General features: G+C 25.7%; 6 protein-coding genes across 6 annotated transcripts; 5 read left to right on the top strand and 1 right to left on the bottom strand.

Moving 5' to 3' along the window:
* Positions 1–1052: 1052 nt before the first annotated feature.
* Positions 1053–1921, top strand: MKS88_002978 (sporozoite surface protein essential for liver stage development; the record flags this gene model as incomplete). The annotated part of the gene is made up of 2 exons (XM_067216032.1): positions 1053–1113; positions 1509–1921. The coding sequence occupies 2 exons, from the start codon at positions 1053–1055 to the stop codon at positions 1919–1921; spliced, it is 474 nt and encodes a 157-aa protein (XP_067073552.1).
* Positions 1922–2567: 646 nt separating this feature from the next.
* On the bottom strand, positions 2568–4757 carry MKS88_002977 (calcium-binding protein; the record flags this gene model as incomplete). The annotated part of the gene is made up of 1 exon (XM_067216031.1): positions 2568–4757. One exon carries the CDS (start codon positions 4755–4757, stop codon positions 2568–2570), a length of 2190 nt encoding a protein of 729 aa, XP_067073551.1.
* Positions 4758–5486: 729 nt separating this feature from the next.
* Positions 5487–7195, top strand: MKS88_002976 (uncharacterized protein; the record flags this gene model as incomplete). Its single annotated transcript, XM_067216029.1, has 3 exons — positions 5487–5798; positions 6060–6723; positions 6831–7195. The coding sequence occupies 3 exons, from the start codon at positions 5487–5489 to the stop codon at positions 7193–7195; spliced, it is 1341 nt and encodes a 446-aa protein (XP_067073550.1).
* A 982-nt stretch (positions 7196–8177) lies between these two features.
* Positions 8178–8823, top strand: MKS88_002975 (ribosomal protein S14; the record flags this gene model as incomplete). Its single annotated transcript, XM_067216028.1, has 2 exons — positions 8178–8549; positions 8764–8823. The coding sequence occupies 2 exons, from the start codon at positions 8178–8180 to the stop codon at positions 8821–8823; spliced, it is 432 nt and encodes a 143-aa protein (XP_067073549.1).
* A 1597-nt stretch (positions 8824–10420) lies between these two features.
* MKS88_002974 (UVB-resistance protein UVR8-like protein) lies at positions 10421–11692 on the top strand (the record flags this gene model as incomplete). The annotated part of the gene is made up of 1 exon (XM_067216027.1): positions 10421–11692. The coding sequence occupies one exon, from the start codon at positions 10421–10423 to the stop codon at positions 11690–11692; it is 1272 nt and encodes a 423-aa protein (XP_067073548.1).
* A 2684-nt stretch (positions 11693–14376) lies between these two features.
* Positions 14377–16353, top strand: MKS88_002973 (CLPTM1 domain-containing protein; the record flags this gene model as incomplete). The annotated part of the gene is made up of 1 exon (XM_067216026.1): positions 14377–16353. The coding sequence occupies one exon, from the start codon at positions 14377–14379 to the stop codon at positions 16351–16353; it is 1977 nt and encodes a 658-aa protein (XP_067073547.1).
* Between the last annotated feature and the right edge of the window lie 2072 nt (positions 16354–18425).

Below are 18425 nucleotides of genomic sequence, written 5' to 3'. Positions count from 1 at the left end.
ATAGGATTTTTATATATATTTATTTTGTATTAATTCCTGTAAAATAGTGTTTTGTATATTTTATTGCACCCTTCTTTAGACCATTTTTAAGAATATATTTTTTTTTTCTTTGAAGATGAGCATAATTTACGTTTTGTGTTGGTTTTAAGAAAAAATTCTTTTTTTAAGCTTATTTCAATTATATTATGTTTTATATAATTTAAAAAAAAAAAAAAAAAATCATATCTCAATGGTGTTTTTTTACGTTAATTATAGCTTTGAACTTTTTTGCAAATTAAGCGTAACATGTTCACTATTAAACATTGTTGCTATCTTGTTCAGAAGATATTGGATTAAGCAGAGTTAAATGTATAAATGAATATACATATAAATTACGCTAAATTTGTTGTACACAAAAATATGGATCATTTGAACATTCACATATGTTCACTTAGTTAATTAGCAATGTTTTCATATATTACATGATGTATGCATGCAACAAAATAAACACTGAAAGTTAACATGCTGAGTTAGAGTAAATAAGAAAAAAAGACAGTATATTGTAAAAAAAATATATATATATAAAACATGAGGAATGAGGGAACTTTCTTATTTTCTTTTAAAAGGTGTATTATGATCATGTAAATTAATTTAAAAGGACTTAAAGAATTTAGAGCTTTTAAAGCTTTTTTAATCGCTGCTTATATTTTTCCAGCATTATTTTTCGCCTTACCCTTTGTTGTTTTTTTAAAAAAGAAAAAAGAAAAAAGAAAAAAACATGCTCAAAATTAAGTTACACAGAAAGCTAACTAAAAATTAACACATATTTAAGGATGAAAGATATTTCCTTATTTTAAAAACATAATAAAAAATTTTCCATATTATACTTTTTGAATAATTTTTAAGCACACAACCAAATTCATACATTTTGATTTGAAAAATATTTTAAATAAAATTCTTCTTTTACATAATATACATATATATACGAACGATATATATATATATATATATATATATATACACGCACATTACATACGTGTATATTCAATTTTCAATACATTAAACGAGCAAAAATGGTGAGATCATATGCCTCCAGTCCCTTAATACTAGACACCTACGATTATACCTATTTAAGTAATAAATCATACAAAGATTACGTACTTTCTTCTAGTTTTTTTTTCTTTTTTTTAATTTTATTTTATATATTAATTTATATGAAAACGATGTTGCTTATGGGAATGGTCTTTTTATTTATTATACAGAACAGCATTTGATGAGTCATTTTATAAATAAAAAATTATGATCATTTTTTTATATGCCTATTTAAAAGAGAGAAAAAAAAAAAAAAAAAAAAACGAATGATTTTTAATGTATATTGTTTTTTTTTGAATTTTTTTTTTCTTGTACGATTACATGTATATTCATGCGCATACATTGTAATGTATTTTGGTATAATCACCAATGAAACACCTCCTAATATACTCTTTTTATTAACAAATTAATTTATTCTTTTTTATATACATTCTTAGGACCTGAAATGTATAATCCACTTTATTACCCCTTAGGTGTTACATGGAAATATGTTTTAAGTTCCAAATCAACAGGCTGTTTTGGCTCTTCAAAAAAATATACTGTAGTTCCTGCAGCTTATCATTATCCTTCTTACTATTATGTTTACTATTATCCTTGCGAGGTTTCCAAGTCTTCTTCAAGTGATAATGCAGTAAAAACAGATAAAAAAAAAGAAAAGGAAGTAAAAGACAATGAAACAAAGGAAGAAGAAGCAAAAGAAGAAACAGAAAAAGTATCAAAAAAGGAAGTAGCAAAAAGAGAGTATGTATATATAGATAGGGGAAAATGGATAAGAATATATGTGGAAGCACCAGAGCCATATTACTTTGCAAGTAGCCTTTATGTTCCGTATACTTATTTTTTTCCTTAATTTGTAGTGTAATAAATAAAGGTCTATACCTTTGTCTTAAACATATATATATATACACACTCATATTGACATTTTATTTGCTAATGCATTTTTGTTATAGTAATTATGGAGACGTGTATTTCTGTTATGTATCCATTAAAGGGAAACCAACTCATTTTCGTTATTATTTAAAAATTCTCTTATTTTATTATTTTTTTTTTTTGGCCATAATTCTTGAACTTTCGTTCATTCCTCTTTAATTTTTTCTATTTTTTTTTAGCATTTAATATTTTTATATCTTTGAGGATAATATTTTTATAGCTTTTTTTTGTTATTTTACTATTTATTTATTTTTTTAAATTATGTTACTAGCCAATTTTTTTTTTTTTTTTTGTATGACCTGTTTATGCAAAATGTTCGTTCTAATGAACGCCTCTTCCTAACATATAATGAAGTGAGCCGATTCCACTTTAAAAATACGTTTATTTTGAATTACATTTTTTAAAAACACATAAAAAAAATTATTAACTGTGCGAAGAAAAATTTTATGGTTGTAAGATACAAAAAAAAAAAAAAAAATTTATTGAAAAGGATGTTGAACTTCATACTTTGCTTAAAGGTGCAGAACAATGACAAGCATAGCACGATATTTTATTATTCTTTACAATCAAGTGTAATTTAAATTGTAAGTTGTTTTAAACCTCAAGTTGTCATTCATATACAAGTCTGAATTTTCGACTGGTTGCACTATATTGTTTGTATTTCTATAGGACGTTAAATGAAATCTAGTTGCATTTACGTGTTTATTCATAAAGTCTTCCTTTTTGGCCATAAAATTGTCTCTTATTCTTTCTCTTATAATATAAGAAGGACAATATGGATCTAATTCTAAGTTATAATTACTTATTACATCGTCATATTTTTTGGCAATAGAAGCATTTTTATTATTTATAACCTTTTCACTAACAGACCTTTCATGGCAATTATGTTCTCTTTTTAAATTTTGAACAAATTCGAAATAAGGCTTATTTGTATTTTTTATCCAATTAATCAATGACTTTTCTTCAAGTTGATAATTTGTTAAGAAATCATTGACATTTATGTACCCCTTTCTTTGTGTATCTATATACTTTAAAAATATATTTATATCCGCATTAGTTATATTTCTTATTTTTAATTTGTTAAAACTTTTTTGCAAATCTTCTTTAGTTATATAACTATCTTTATCTATGTCCAAATGTTTAAAAATCTCATAAAGGGATAAATACGAACTTTCGTAATCTTTGTTTTTGCTACTTTTTGCACCTAAATAATTTGACTTGTAATTATTCCTTACTGAATAATCTATTTCTTCAATTAAAAATTTTGCTCTTTTAAGTTCTTCATTATTTAACTCATCAGCATAAGATTCGCTCAAAATTTCTGTAGGTGCAATATTTCTAGAATAAAAATCATAAGCGTCTTTTACATTCTTATTTTGGTTACTTAGAGTTTCGTAATCAACACTTAGATTATCAATGAAATGTTTTACTGATACTTCACCATTTTTGTTCGTAAGTAATGTAGATATATAAGCCTTCATATTAAAATTTGTAAGCCCTTCCATTTTTCTGGAATATTTTTTATTTTTTTTTTCATCTGCATTTTCTATACTATCTATAATTGATGAAACGTTTTTTCCTATTTCCTGGTAATTCGTTTTCCCTATCCTTTCGTGGATTATATGATTGATATGCTTTTCCAATTCCTCTATTTTTATTTTTTCTTTACCTTTAAATAAATTATTTAACTCGTTTTCTGATATCAACTGTTTGAATTCTTTAGAAAATTCGGTAGCTTTTAACCTAATATTGTCAATATAATTAATTGTTTTTAATTGAACATTTGACGGATTAAAATTGTATTTCAACATTTTATTTTTTAACTTGCTTCCCACAATTTTACTTATGTTCTCGCTTTTATCATTTCCTGCTTTTTCATTAATGAAACTAAAAAAGTGCTCATAGTTTACTTGATCGTTTTCACATTTTAAATTACTTTTTAAAACACACCAAGAATATTTTATTTTATTGTCTGACATGCATGGTAATATATATTTAATCATATTTTTGTATTCATCGTAGTTAATATTTTCCTCCTTTTTTTTAATATTATTTTGGTTATTCGTTTTATTAGATACTTCTTTTTTTCTTTCTTTGCTACTCTCTAGTTCATTATTCTTCCCTTTTTTCTTGTAACTAATCTTTTCTTCATCCTCCTTAACACGTTTATCAATTATTTCGTTCATTTTATATTTGAGTCTACCACCTTCTGAATTATGTACATAGCTTAAGTAGTTCCATAATTCACTTACATCAATATTTTTCTCTATTTTCTCAGTAGTATTATTTTCCATATTTATACTTGAAACACTCAGTTTTTTTTTACCTTTATTTTCTTTAAATTTACAAGGTGTACCTTTAAAGTATATGCTATTTTCATCGTCCAATATTTTATTTAGTTCAACTAATTCTGCTTCGTTCTGCTTCTTTTCATATTTCGCTATATTGAATGTCTGTAATTCATCTTTGTAACTTTTCCCAGATTCTCGAAGCAGCTTTATGCCGCTACTTGGGCTTCCTATGTATTTATCATTTCCATAGGATTTATTAAGGAAAGGATTTAACTTGTGTTTATTGCTATTATTAAAGGGATGATCTCTTCTACTATTTTGGTCATTATCAGCATTATCAATTCCCTTGGAATATTCATTAAAATATTCATGATCAGAAAAACTCAAATAGGTCTTTTTTTTATTTGATTTCCCCGTTTTATGATATCTTTCTTTTTTCCTTGTTGCCATTTGTACTATAGACATTTAATATGTGTGGGGAGAATTTTTTATTTGTTATGTGTCTTACATAACTGGCAAATCTGTTAATGGTAAATGAGAAGTTTTAAAAATGAAAAATATATTCAGCAATAGAGCATAAATATGAATATTAAAGAAAGTAAGAAAAAAAAAAAAACAAAGTCAATTAACTTCTTAAAGATTAGATACACTTATAAAACTATGTCATTATTTCGTTACTTTGTGTAATCATTGCGATACTTCTGTAGCACTATTACAAATGCTTCTTCTAATAGAAATGTCTTTTTTTTTTTTTTTTTTTTTGCATAATGGAATATTCTCTATTTTTTTAATTTAGGTTGTGCACTAAATATGTACCTACGTATGTGCACATTTAATGAAACAAGTACATAAAAAAAAAAAAAAAAAAAATACATGCGCAGCTTTAATTTTGTAGAACTCCTAAGCATATGCGTACACAACATAATTAATGTAATGTGCACGTACATATACACATATATATACTCACGTACTGAATATTTTTCTTTCAAGTTTTAAACGATAATGTAATTTTCAAGGAGCACGATCATTTCAGTCTTCCATTCAATACAAATATATAAATAGGAGGGGGAGAAAAAAGAAAAAAAAGAGAAAGATTAAAGTAGAAAAATAAAGAGAAGAAAGATAGGGGGAAGAAGTATAAAGGTAAGAAAGATAAAGGAAAGAAAGAAAAAGGGAAGAAAGCTGAAGAGAAAAATGAAAGTGAGCAATGAACCTAACGACAAACAAGTAAAAATTGAAAAGAACTACATTTTAGAAATGCTAAGAGAAAATGAATGTGAAACTTTAGAAGAACTGAAAAATTTAATAATATTCTTAAACAGCGAAAACAAAAGGTTACATTCAATTAATATGGAATCTTTGAAGAAAATAAATATCTTAAGTGTGAGGGTTAAACACTTAGAAAATTTAACAAAAGATTATGATCGCTTTTATCAAAATAAAATAAGCTATAATCGTAAGTTTAAAGAGTTAAAAAATAAAGTAAACATGCTCGTAAGATTCGCAGTAAGTTGTAAAAAAAGTAAAAAAAAAAAAAAAAAAAGGTAAAATGTTTCTATAGAATATGATATAGACATATAAAAATGTTATATATAAACAAACATGAAGAATGAAGTGAAAAAAAGTAGTGCACGAATATATCTACCCATTGTACTTTTATTTTGCTTCTTCCTGCTCCCTTAAGCTTTGTTTTTCCTAATTATTCTGTGTTTACTTTTTATTTTATTTTATTATTTTTTTTTTTTCCTTCCCCTCTTTTTGACATAGAAAGATAAAGAAAATGAATACAATGAGTTAATTGGTAAACAAGACAAATACTTTAAAAATTTTTTTTTTGACTTAAATAAAACTATAGAATCAATTATTTCATGTGACAAAGACAATGGTTGTAGTACCCCTGGGAGAACATCTCCAAATGTTAGCTCGATTAAGTATAAAGAAAAGGTTCATTCAAATAGTCATCTAAAACATCAGGCGTTTCCCTTATCTTTTTCTAATACTTCCTTTTATGGCAATAACAACAATAGGGTTTGCAGTGCTAACGAGGACGGTGTCAATGAGAACAGTATCAGCGAAGATGGTTTCAACGATGAGGGTGATAAAGATTTGAAAATAGAAAAAAAAAAAGACGAGGTAAGTAGCACAAGACATGGTCTTGGAGTAAAGAATGTTATCCCCAATGCATTAAAATTACAGAAGGAATTATCATCAAAGAATTATATTTTATCACCGAAAAATTCAGGAAAAAAATGCGATTACGATTTATGTTACAACAGAAATATAGAGAAAATTAAAAGTTTATGTGAATCCATTAAAAATGTAGATAATGAATCATCAAATTCTAAGAATTCTTATTTAAGTAAAGAAAACAATTTTTCAATTTATAATAATCATAAGACAGAATTGGAATATTCTCCAGATGATGTACTATGTACAAAATTTGAAAAAAAAAAAAATATATGGTAAGTTCTGATAAGGGTAATATTAAAAATACGAATTTGATTGAAAATATTACATCAAAAACTATAAACATACAAGATGAAGTTGAACTATACAAAACACAAAATGGGAGAAACCTGCAAACACAAAAATCGCTAAATAAAATTGTTGATTATAATGCTGATATAAAGCAGAGATTAAATAATTTGATGGATGAGGTCAGTGTTGAAGATAATAAAAAAAACTCTATCATTACCAAGAATTATTTGAATAAGGGCATAATCTCAAAAAGTAATATAACTGGTATACTAACTAATAAAGCAAATATTGCTTCCTTAGAACATATAGAAAATAGCATACCCAAATATGTTAAATATAACACTATTCATCGTGAAATTATGAACCCTCGTCAACATTTTCTCACTCAAAACAAAAGTTCAATTGATCATATTATTTGTTTATAACAGTCGTCTTCCCCTGTGCATGGTTCATTATATGTGTGTACAGTCACATTCCTATATTCACCACTTCCCATATACTAAAATAGTTGTAAAAACTTTTAATTATAAACAATTTAGCTTTTATGAAAAATTTAGCATTTATAAATAATCAGTATTTATGAATAATTAAACTATTATAAATAATTAACCAATTATGAATAATTCACCTTTTAACAGTAACCAACTGTGAATTGTTTTTCTGATAAAATATATATTTTTTTTTTTATTTTTTACACAAAATGTAAAAGGTTCTTTTTTTTTTTTTTTAAATAATATAGCTCTTTTTGTTTTCATTTAATTAAATTAATTTTTACATTTCATAAATTTATTTCTTATATTTTTTTAAAATGTTTAATTCTTTTGAAACGTTTAGCATTTTTAAAAAATTGCATTTCCATGTATAAATAGGAAGAGTATTTTTTCATAATAATGCAAATTCAAAAAGAATGCAAATAGTACTATTTTTTTATTGTTCAAAAAGAGAAAAGGATAAACTCAATTATGTATGAAACGCAAGTTCCACAATTTTCCTTATCACCTGTTTTAGTATGAAAGTTTTTTTGCACTCATTTGTTTTTACTTGAAAGAATTAACCGGGGTCAAAAAATAAAAAATATTTAAAAGATTTTCTTACAACATTTTTTAAAACCATTTATAAGGCATTTTTTCCCCTATTGGAATGATTAAAAAAAGAACAGTTTTCATAAAATAGCAAAAAATAAATTAACTGTCAATCGTTAACGCTGAAGAGCCCAAATGTAATAAAATACATGCACATTTATAACTGCGTGTGTACTTATATATGTATTATATAATATATGTACTTATCATAATTTTTGCGCTATTTGGTGTATTCAATTAATCACACAAACCCTTTTTTTTTTCTTTTTGGATATTATTTTTCACCATTTTTGCAGACCTTACTTTTCATTCGTAAAGATGTGAAATGTTGAGTTTTATGAAATTTTTCCTTTCTTACCTTATTTTAGTCCATTCACACATTTTTAGCATTAAAGTGAAGTACACTTGTCATTTATTTTTAAATAACTATTCAACTTTTCAAAAGAAGAGGAAACAAAATTATTTAAAAACAATAAACCCTTTAAATTTAAAAAAGAGGTTAGACCCAAATAACAAATATACTGTTATAAAAAGACATGAAGCAAAAATTCAAAGGAACTTAAAAAGAAAATATCTTATTGAAAGATATAAGGAAAAAAGGGAGTTATTAAAAAAATATATATCAGAAGCATCGTCTCCCATTGAATATGTTTACTGGAAATACAAACTCTCATTGTTACCGAGGGATTCCTGCCCAGTAAGGTTCAGAAACAGATGTGCAATAACAGGTCTGATATGAAAATGAGTATATATACCTAGATACGCACATATACCCGTGCATACATACACAAGTGTGTACATTTCCGTGCAGGATTGCATATGTATTTGCGTGTATGTACACGCTTTCGTCTCTACCCGTGTGTATATACTTTTGATTAATAACATACCCAAAAACGTACACATCTTTTTAGGGAGAGCAAGAGGCTATAACGCATTTTTCGGTCTGTGTAGACATCAAGCTCGAAAATTGATACAAAATATGTTTTTTCCTGGTTTCGTTAAGGCAAGTTGGTAAAATCTATGAACTTTATTACAAATTAAAGTTACTGAAGAAATGATTGATACATTAATTTATCGATATGTGCAAAAATAATTAGGTAAGTGATTACGTATGCATATCAAGCAATATTCTTTTTACAAGTAATTTTCCTTTCTTTTGTTTCCATTTTTTCCTTTTTTTTTTTTTTTTTGCGTGAATTTTTTTGTTTTCTGAACAATATATATATGTATTTCAGTATGTGTAACACAATAGAACATGCATATTATATACATATATGTGCCTGCATATATGTACACATTTTTGTAATACAGCAACTCGGAATGCATTATATTTACAGAATAAAAGAAAAAAAGTAATATAAATTTACTGTTTAATATTTTTTGTTATTTAAAACCTTTCTTAGCCTGTTCACGGGTACGTAAGATCCATAAATGTCATTAAAAGTGGTTGTAGTTACATATATGTACGATCATACATATATATATATGTATATGTTCCTGTTATACACTTTGCTTTAGCAAGAAGAGAAATACTCGAACAAATGAACATTACATCTTTCCATGTATCGATTCATATTTGGACATCTTTTAGGTATGCATGGATAAGCTTTTCATGTAACATAAAATATTGTTAAAAATAATTCTTTCCCTTATTATTAACATTCCTATTATACAGGAAAAAAAATATAATAATGAAATTAAGTCGCAGTTGCATGCATATATTATGCATGTATATATACATATTCATATATAGATTCACCTTTTCCGTTATAAGAAAAAAGCATAAAAAAAAAACTTCCTCAATAGGCAAATATATAATGTACAAGATATAGGTCATACTAATTTTGTAATTCTCTACATTCATCATGTTATGCTAATTTTTTCCCTTTATAACATTTTATGGGTCCATAAACATTTGAATAAAAAAATAAAAAAAACACCAAATTATATTTATTTTTTTTTTTTATGAGGTATTTCTTTTTATTTTCTCACGTTTACAATTTTAAACCAACAAATAGCAATAATATTGGTAAACTTTGAAATTGCATATATATATATATGTATATGTATACATATGTACATGTAAACCTCTATCTCAATAACATACATTTGTAGTAATTCGAAAATTTGTATCTTTTTCCGTTTATAGCATAACATTACTTATAAAATAATATCCACAATCATAAACGTAGGTGAAAGTGTTGTTTTTTTTATAAGCCAAGTGGTAACTTAGCTTTTCCGTATATCGTTGATATGAAAAAATTTACAAAAGAGTAATAACGCACGTAATAAAAATAGAAAAAAAAATAAATGCTTGTATCATCAGTGTAGAAGTAGTCATACTAGGCGCCAAGTATGTATATATGGATACATTACAAATATATTACATACTAATATATATTCATTAATATTTACATGTTATTTATAAGTACATTCTCTTCTATTTAATAGTATGCCCATTGAGCCTGTCATCCTTGAACTTTTTTTTTTTTTTTTTCATAAATTTTAATGCTCACTGTACTATATTTGTAAACACACTTCAGCCATTTGAACACTTAAAATGTTAAAATGCAAAAAATTCGTAACACTTTAAAGGGAAGAAGTCGCTTTTTTATATGCGATTTAAAATATTATAGCAGTAAAAAAAAAGTAGAAGAAAAAAAGGAAAGAAAATATAACTTATGGAGATGGGGTTGTTCAGGTGATAGTATATTTTCCTCCATAAAAGTTGGGGAAAAAAGTCAGTTACCTGAGAAGGTACCAAATTTTGAAAATGTAAAGATTGAAAAATTGTCAGCTGGTTGCAACCATGCAGCTTTTATAGTAGAAGGGAAAATTTTCACATACGGTTTAAACGACAAAGGTCAATTAGGCAGAAATTTAGATGAAAATGAAAAAAGTAATAATTATTCGTTAATACCGAAAGAAGTAAATAATGTAAATAATATAAAATTTACAGATGTTTGTTGTGGTTATAGGCACACCTTAGCTGTAGATGAGAATAATGATTTGTACAGCTGGGGATGGGGAGGAAACTTTTTTAGAGGTGCAAACGGGTTAGGACATGGTAGTAAACAAAATGTAAATATCCCTAAAAGAATTGAATCATTTAAAAATGAAGATTCAGAATTTACAAATATATGTTGTGGTGAACAACATAGTTTAGTATTAACAAAAAATGGAAAAGTGTATGGATGTGGACGAGGTGAATTTGGACGGCTAGGCAAAGGAAATCATGGAGATCAATTATTTTTTGAAGAAATCGATTATTTTATAAGTAACAATATAATTATCAAACATATCTGTTGTGGTCATAGTTTTTCTGCTGCCTTATCGACTAATGGTGAGGTTTATGTTTGGGGAAGAAATGACTATGGACAATTAGGTATTGAAAATAGTATAGGTGATTTATATTCTCACGAAGTATATCCAAATAAAGTAAAATATTTCGAAATGGAAAATATTAAAATAAAATTTATTGCTTGTGGAGATAATCATATGATTGCTTGTTCAGAAAATAATATTATCTATTTCTGGGGATCAAGGGCATGGTTAGAACCAAAGGCCATAACTTTAAACCCACAATATGAAAATAGTATAATTAAAAAAGATATTGAGAAAATTCAAGCAGGTGGAAGTACTTACTACTATTCTATGTTACTCTCAGATAATAAATTGTATTCCTGGGGTAAATATAACTCATCCTGTTTAGCATTAAATGATAAAAAAAATCATAACGAACCAACTTTAGTGGATTCCAAACTATTTAATAACGAAATTGTTTGTGATATTTCTTGTGGCAGGGGACGAGTGCTCGCTAAAACGTTAGCGAACGTTTAATGTTACCACCAAAAAAAAAAAAAAAAAAAGCGGCCATCACATATGCTTACTTTATATATATGTAATAATATAACTTTTTACAGATTTCATTTTTTACCTCAACTGTAAAATGGGCCAATTTTAAGAAGTACAACCAAAATATATATAGTTCATTTATATATATATATATATATATACATTTTTATATTAGGACAATTTTCACCTCTGAATGCTTCCTTTTTTTTTTTTTTTTTGTATTTACCAAAGAATCGTGCATTCCGCAAACATGTGCTTTTACACATATATATATATATATATATATATATATATATATATGTTTGCCATTACATTTTTCTCCTTTTTAATATTTACAATGCTGCTCATAATTAGTACATACATTTTAGAATCTATATGCACAGCCTTGTGTCAGTTTTCCTTAATAAAAAGAAAGGAAAAGAAACATCTTCCTTACTTTCATTCGTTTGTTTATATTCAAAAATTTCTTATTTTTTTTGCGTATCTTTTTGTTGCAAATGTTTTGCATATAACATGTGGCATAATAAGTTTAATTTTTAACACGTTATTTGGACATCCCACTGAATATTATATGCATATGGTACACATATATGCATACATGTGTACATTGCTTTAACAAAAGCAACATTTTCAGAAATGTGAGGCACTTTATTTATCCAAAATACTTCTCCAAAAAGTTTGCATAATTTTAAACATTTAAGATTAATAAAAAAGAGTGCACACTAAAAGTTGTAACAAAAAGCAAATTTCCTTTTTTTTAATTCTACATTTTATATATTTTCAAGATTTCTGAAATATAAGAAAAGTATCATGTAATATCATTTAATCAATTTCTCTCTTTCATTTTATGTTGCTTTTTTTTCGTATATAATGGACTATTAACGAAGGGAGAAAAATACTTTAAAATATACATGCGTCTTGCACACACTGATTAAAATGTGCTCCATTTATCCCATTTTACTTTTTTAAAATAGAGTTTTCCATATTTCGACTGTTTAACAAAAAGGTTTTATATTTTACGTATTATGTTTACGTTTGTGTTCACATTAGTGTTTATATTTATGTTTTTTTTGTTTTTTTAAAAAAGATGAAAAAACATTATTTCACCTGAAAATGTTAGAAATTTTTTTTTATTTTGAGTTATGTAAAATCACGGAATAATACAACTGCACATATTTATAGGATTCACAGTAAATAGCAAGCATATATTCAAATGTGTATAATATTCCAACTTATGTATGTTAAAGTAAATAAGCTATTTTCATAGAAAAATGTATATCCTTTCTCTTTTTTTTTTTTTTTTTAATTTTCTTAGATTACAAGTATTCAGTAAACCCTTGCAAACAAAAACACTTATACAATGTATGTATGTGGGTACGTATATATTTACTTAATAGATTACAAAAATTTAAAAAAAAAATGAACTTCCCAACTTAATACTTTTCATTTTTCTCTCGTTCGCAAAAACCAGTGCTCAATTTTATATATATTCAAGAATGAACCTTTGACCAAGGAAGAGAAGGCAAGAATTATATCATATAATTAAACAAAATACATTAAAATACGAATTAAAACAGAGTTACACAAACGTACATACATAATACATACGTGATACATATATATATTCACATGCATATTGTATAAATGCACTTAGCGAAGATCGACTAATTAAGTAACAATTGCTGAGTAGATACATTCTTAATATCGCTTTAAGTATGTGATAAATTATAAGTACGTAATTTATTAAATGTGTAAAAAAAAAAAAAAAAAAGCCTTGCCTTTTAAATACGCAAGGAAAAATAAACAGAACACCTTGATGTATTTTTAAATTGAGCAAGTGTAATATTTAAGTGTTAATAAATTATGCTACTGTTAGTTTTTTATTAAATTAAAAAAAATATATTATTTATTTTAAATTCTGCAACATGATGGTAAAAAGTATTAATTGGGTTTATCACATGAAAAAGCTTAAGCAATAAAACTAGCGTATATAAGAAATGCATATGTATATATATATGCATATATGTAGCATTATCAGGGTTGATTATGTAAAATGTAACATATACACATATATATTTATTTCTGTGTATATGTTTTTATATAAGTTTGTTTATATCTATGCACATATGTTTACATATATATATGTATATATGCACGTATAATGTACATATTGTACGCCCCATCAGTGACTACGGAAAAGAACTATGTCAAGTTTACATGGAAATAATTAAGAAAAGCGTGATCTGAGAGTAAAAAAATTGATTAGGCAATTGTGCACGTATTCATAAACAGGTTATAATATAAATTACGAATAAATTTATTTATTTTGTAAAAAATCAAATTGATGTATGTATTTACTTTTGAATTGCCTGAGTGTGGACGACTTCATAAAAATTACACGTAAGAGGTTTCAAGGGATACAATAAAAAAGAACATATCGGAGATACTCACTTCTATCATATACCGTTTCGTGTATACATATATATGTTTATATATTTATATATATAAGTATTGTGTACACATTCGCTTTTACTAATTTTTGTTCGTTTTTGCATATATGTATTTGTACCCTTACATTTACAAGCACGCATGTACATACATACCCATACATACCTACAAACATATATATAATATATATAACATAATTATCGATTCGCTTGAAAGGAAAGATGGGGTCGGCATTAAGCTCTCAGAACGTTGTAACGAGTGGGGCTAACACTCAGAATGACAACAATAATGGTAATGAAAATGCGAGGGTACCATTTTTTCAAAAATTAGTATCAATAATTATTCAAATGCTAATAATGCATTTAGTGATGTATTTTATATCAGGAGGGAAAAATAAAATGGTACCTAAAAATGGTAATATAGATGGGAATAAGTTATTTTTAAAGAATAGTTTTGAAAATGGGGATATATTTGATGTATATATATTTTTAAGTAACAACCATTCAGTGAATTTTGATTACATAAAAAATAATAGCAAGTTAATACAAATAAGAGAAAAGGAATTATATATATATAGAAAATTTAGTAATTATGAAAAATTTGATTATTCATTTTATCTAAATGATTCATGGAAGAACGAAAAATATATATCTGTTGCTGTAATTCCTCTTCATTTTTACAAAAAACGTGATATGTCTTGTTTACTAAATAGTAGTATAAAAAAAGAATTTAAGAATCAAATTTTAGTTGACAATATACCAATAACAGTTAAGATGCTTCCATATGAGTTAGAGGAAGAGGAAAAATATAGTTTAATGGGTGAAGACTACAAGAACATGAAAAAGAAACAAAAGAAAAAAGAGAAAAAAGAAGAGTTCTATCATATAAAGAAAAGAATTGACATCAATATTGTACATGATTTGTCCCAACATAGAATAAATGAATTTAATATGCCTCATTTAAAAACATGGAAAATTAATATACACACAAATACGTATACACCACCTATATTTTTATCTGATTTTTGGTTAATTGAAAGTGATTATTATGTGTTAGATAAAGTGTTACTAAAAGATAAAGATAAAAGAACTAACTACATTTCTATATATGATCCATATAGGATAAGAAAAAAAATAAAGGATGTAGATTCCTTTTTAATAATAGAAAAAAATATGGATGAAAATAAATTACTAAACATAGAAATAAATTATGGTACTTGTAGTTTTATGTATTATATGTTTATAAAACAAATGGATACATCTATCCGAATAATGGATAGGAATAATAACAAAACATTTTCCTTTCAAAACTTGACTAACGCAACTGCCAATAAAGAAATAAATATGATGAAAAAAATATTAATGACAACTAATATATATATGTTAATCTTTTCAGCTATATTTATATTACTACATTCTATATTCTCTTTTTTTGCATTCAAGAATGATATGCAATTCTGGTACCAGAATGAATCAATGGAAGGATTATCAGCACTTAGTGTCATAACGACATTTGTATGTGATATCATTTTAGCATTATATTTGTATGATTCAGAAAATACCTCATGGTTATTACTATTTGAAATGTGTGTAGGTGTTGCATTATCAGCATGGAAAGTAACAAAAGCTGTCCACGTTTCTTTTAGCAAAAATTATCCTTTTATTATTTTGAAAGATAAAAAAAATTATACCGAATCTATGACTAAAAAATATGACAAAATAGCGGTGAAATATGTAGGAATTGTTTTAATACCATGTTTTATTGGATACGCTATTTATTCTCTTTTTTATTATAAATATAAATCATGGTATTCATATATTATCTCTGTGTTAGCGGGAACAGTTTATACCTTTGGTTTTATCATGATGACACCTCAACTTTACATAAATTATAAGTTAAAATCAGTTGAACATTTACCATGGAAAGCGCTTATATACAAATCGTTGAACACCTTTATTGATGATATTGCTTTCTTTCTAATTGATATGCCATGGATGCATAAGTTATCATGCTTCCGTGATGATATCATATTTTTATGTTACATTTATCAAAGGTGCATATACAAAGTAGATAAAAACAGAAATGAAAAACTTTCTCATGATCAACCGCAAGGCCAAGGTCAAATTAGCGGACAGAATAATCAGCCAAAACAAGTGGTTGCGTTGCAAAATGGTAGAAGCGATAAGAAAAATGACTAGATGTAAAAAAAAAAAAAAAAAAAAAAAATAACAGAAAAGGAGGAAACAGATGGAACAAGGGGCAAACGTAACGAAAAAGGAAGAAATGTAAAGAATAAGAGAGAAAATAAATCAAAAATAAATAGAAGGAACAAAATTTCTATGTTTGTATGAGATATGTTAAGTAGGTTCCCCTTCACTAATAAATCGAATGTACAAGTGCTAGTGAACAGTTATTAAGGAAGAACATTCGGCATATAAAATAACTATTAGTTGCAAAGCATGAGCCTAATGAGGACGGAGAGTTAAAAATTTGGCATTTTTAAAAAAAGTAAATAGTATGTAAGCACATATATATATATATATACATATTACTATAACAAACGAACGAATGACTATTTTATGTGAGGAACACACAAATGACACAAATTGTTTTGCGGGTTTTTTTCTCACCACCTTACCTATAATTCACACCAAGAAAAATAAATATTACGAATGTGCTTAATTATACATATGTTTTTCTTTCGAATTTGTTCGTGGTCGGAAGTACCAGAAATGTCGAACATCATTATTTAACGCTTTTTATGAATTTTCAAAATTTTATGTCTCACATGTGGTGCTGAAATGGATCTTACATGTGCTGTTGTTATTACGTATGCTAGCTGTATAAGCATATGTATATGCATATATGTACATTTGCATATACATATATATAACAATGTATAAATGTACATATATACATACATTTGTGTACCACTATTTTGCAAAAGTATGTGCCACCCTTTTACAAATTACTTATGCATTATATGCCTTAATACGATTTTTGTATTACCTCACTCATATTCTGTTTACGTTAAAAAACGTAACTCACCATTTTTTATATTTATTGTTACCTTTTTATACCTGTTATTATATGTATTATTATATGCTTATTATGTTCTACTTTTTATACTACCTTCTGTTTTTACTCGATCATTTCTTATTTTATATAATTAGCTTAAATTTCTCTTTGTTTACATTTACATATATATATATATATATATATATATATATATAATTTTAATAACCTTTGTCACAGAAAAAGGAGATAATATAAACGAATACAGAGATATGTGCATACATCTGTGTTTAAATATACATACAATCGTTTGTAGAAAAACTTTTTAGTACATATAAAATAAAAAAATTAACGATTTTATATTTGTGAAACTGTAGTCATTTCCTGATATATTGCATAGTTTATGAATATTCGACTTGTGAAAAAAAAAAAAAAAAAAGAAAGTTCTTTCCTATAATAATAGTTTATATTTAGCTATACGGCTTTTTCCTTTTTAATTATTCATATAAAAGATATCGAAAGTGTGTCCTTGTAACGCACAAATGCAAAATTTATATTATGCTTGTATTCAAATTTTAAATGACGGTTTTTTATTTCTATCTTTTAACTCGTAACCAATGATCTATATTTTTTTAATCATTTTAGCTAAACATTTGACAATTTTGATTTGTTGTTAATAAGGAACATAAAGAAGAAAAACATGCCCATAAAATTTCCGTGTAATAAAGTCAACACAGCAACATTGTAGCAGGGTAACTTAAAACTAAAATTTAAAACGTAGATGTTACAAGCATAATAATAAAAATAAAGCAAAACAGAATATAACAAATATAACAAAACATAACAAAATGTAAAAAAATGTAAAAAAACATTACAAAATGTAACAAAATAAAAGAATCATTTTTTAATTATAAAAACAATAACACAAAACTGGAAAAGGGGAATTATGTCCTTCCTAGTTTTATAAAAATGCGTGAAAGGGGGATATTGTTTTGTTTGTACGTGTTATAGAGAATGAGTTTTTTTTTCTTTTTTTTTTTTAAAAAGTAGAGGATAATACATAGGTATATACTTCTGAAGCAAGGAAAATTCGTTACTGTCATTTCCTTGCACTTTCAAATAATTTTCCTTTTTCATATCTTTGCTAAACTGATTATTCATGTAATTGTTTATCTATATATTAAGCTATTCACGCAGCTACTAATTCTTGTATGTGTTTTATTTTTTTGTTTATTTTGTATTTTGTAAGGGGTAA

The sequence above is a fragment of the Plasmodium brasilianum genome, chromosome 9 (assembly GCF_023973825.1).
Source record: "Plasmodium brasilianum strain Bolivian I chromosome 9, whole genome shotgun sequence".
NCBI classification, from domain to species: domain Eukaryota; phylum Apicomplexa; class Aconoidasida; order Haemosporida; family Plasmodiidae; genus Plasmodium; species Plasmodium brasilianum.
The sequence above is the reverse complement of the archived record's forward strand: the minus strand, read 5'-3'. Positions and strand labels throughout refer to the sequence as shown.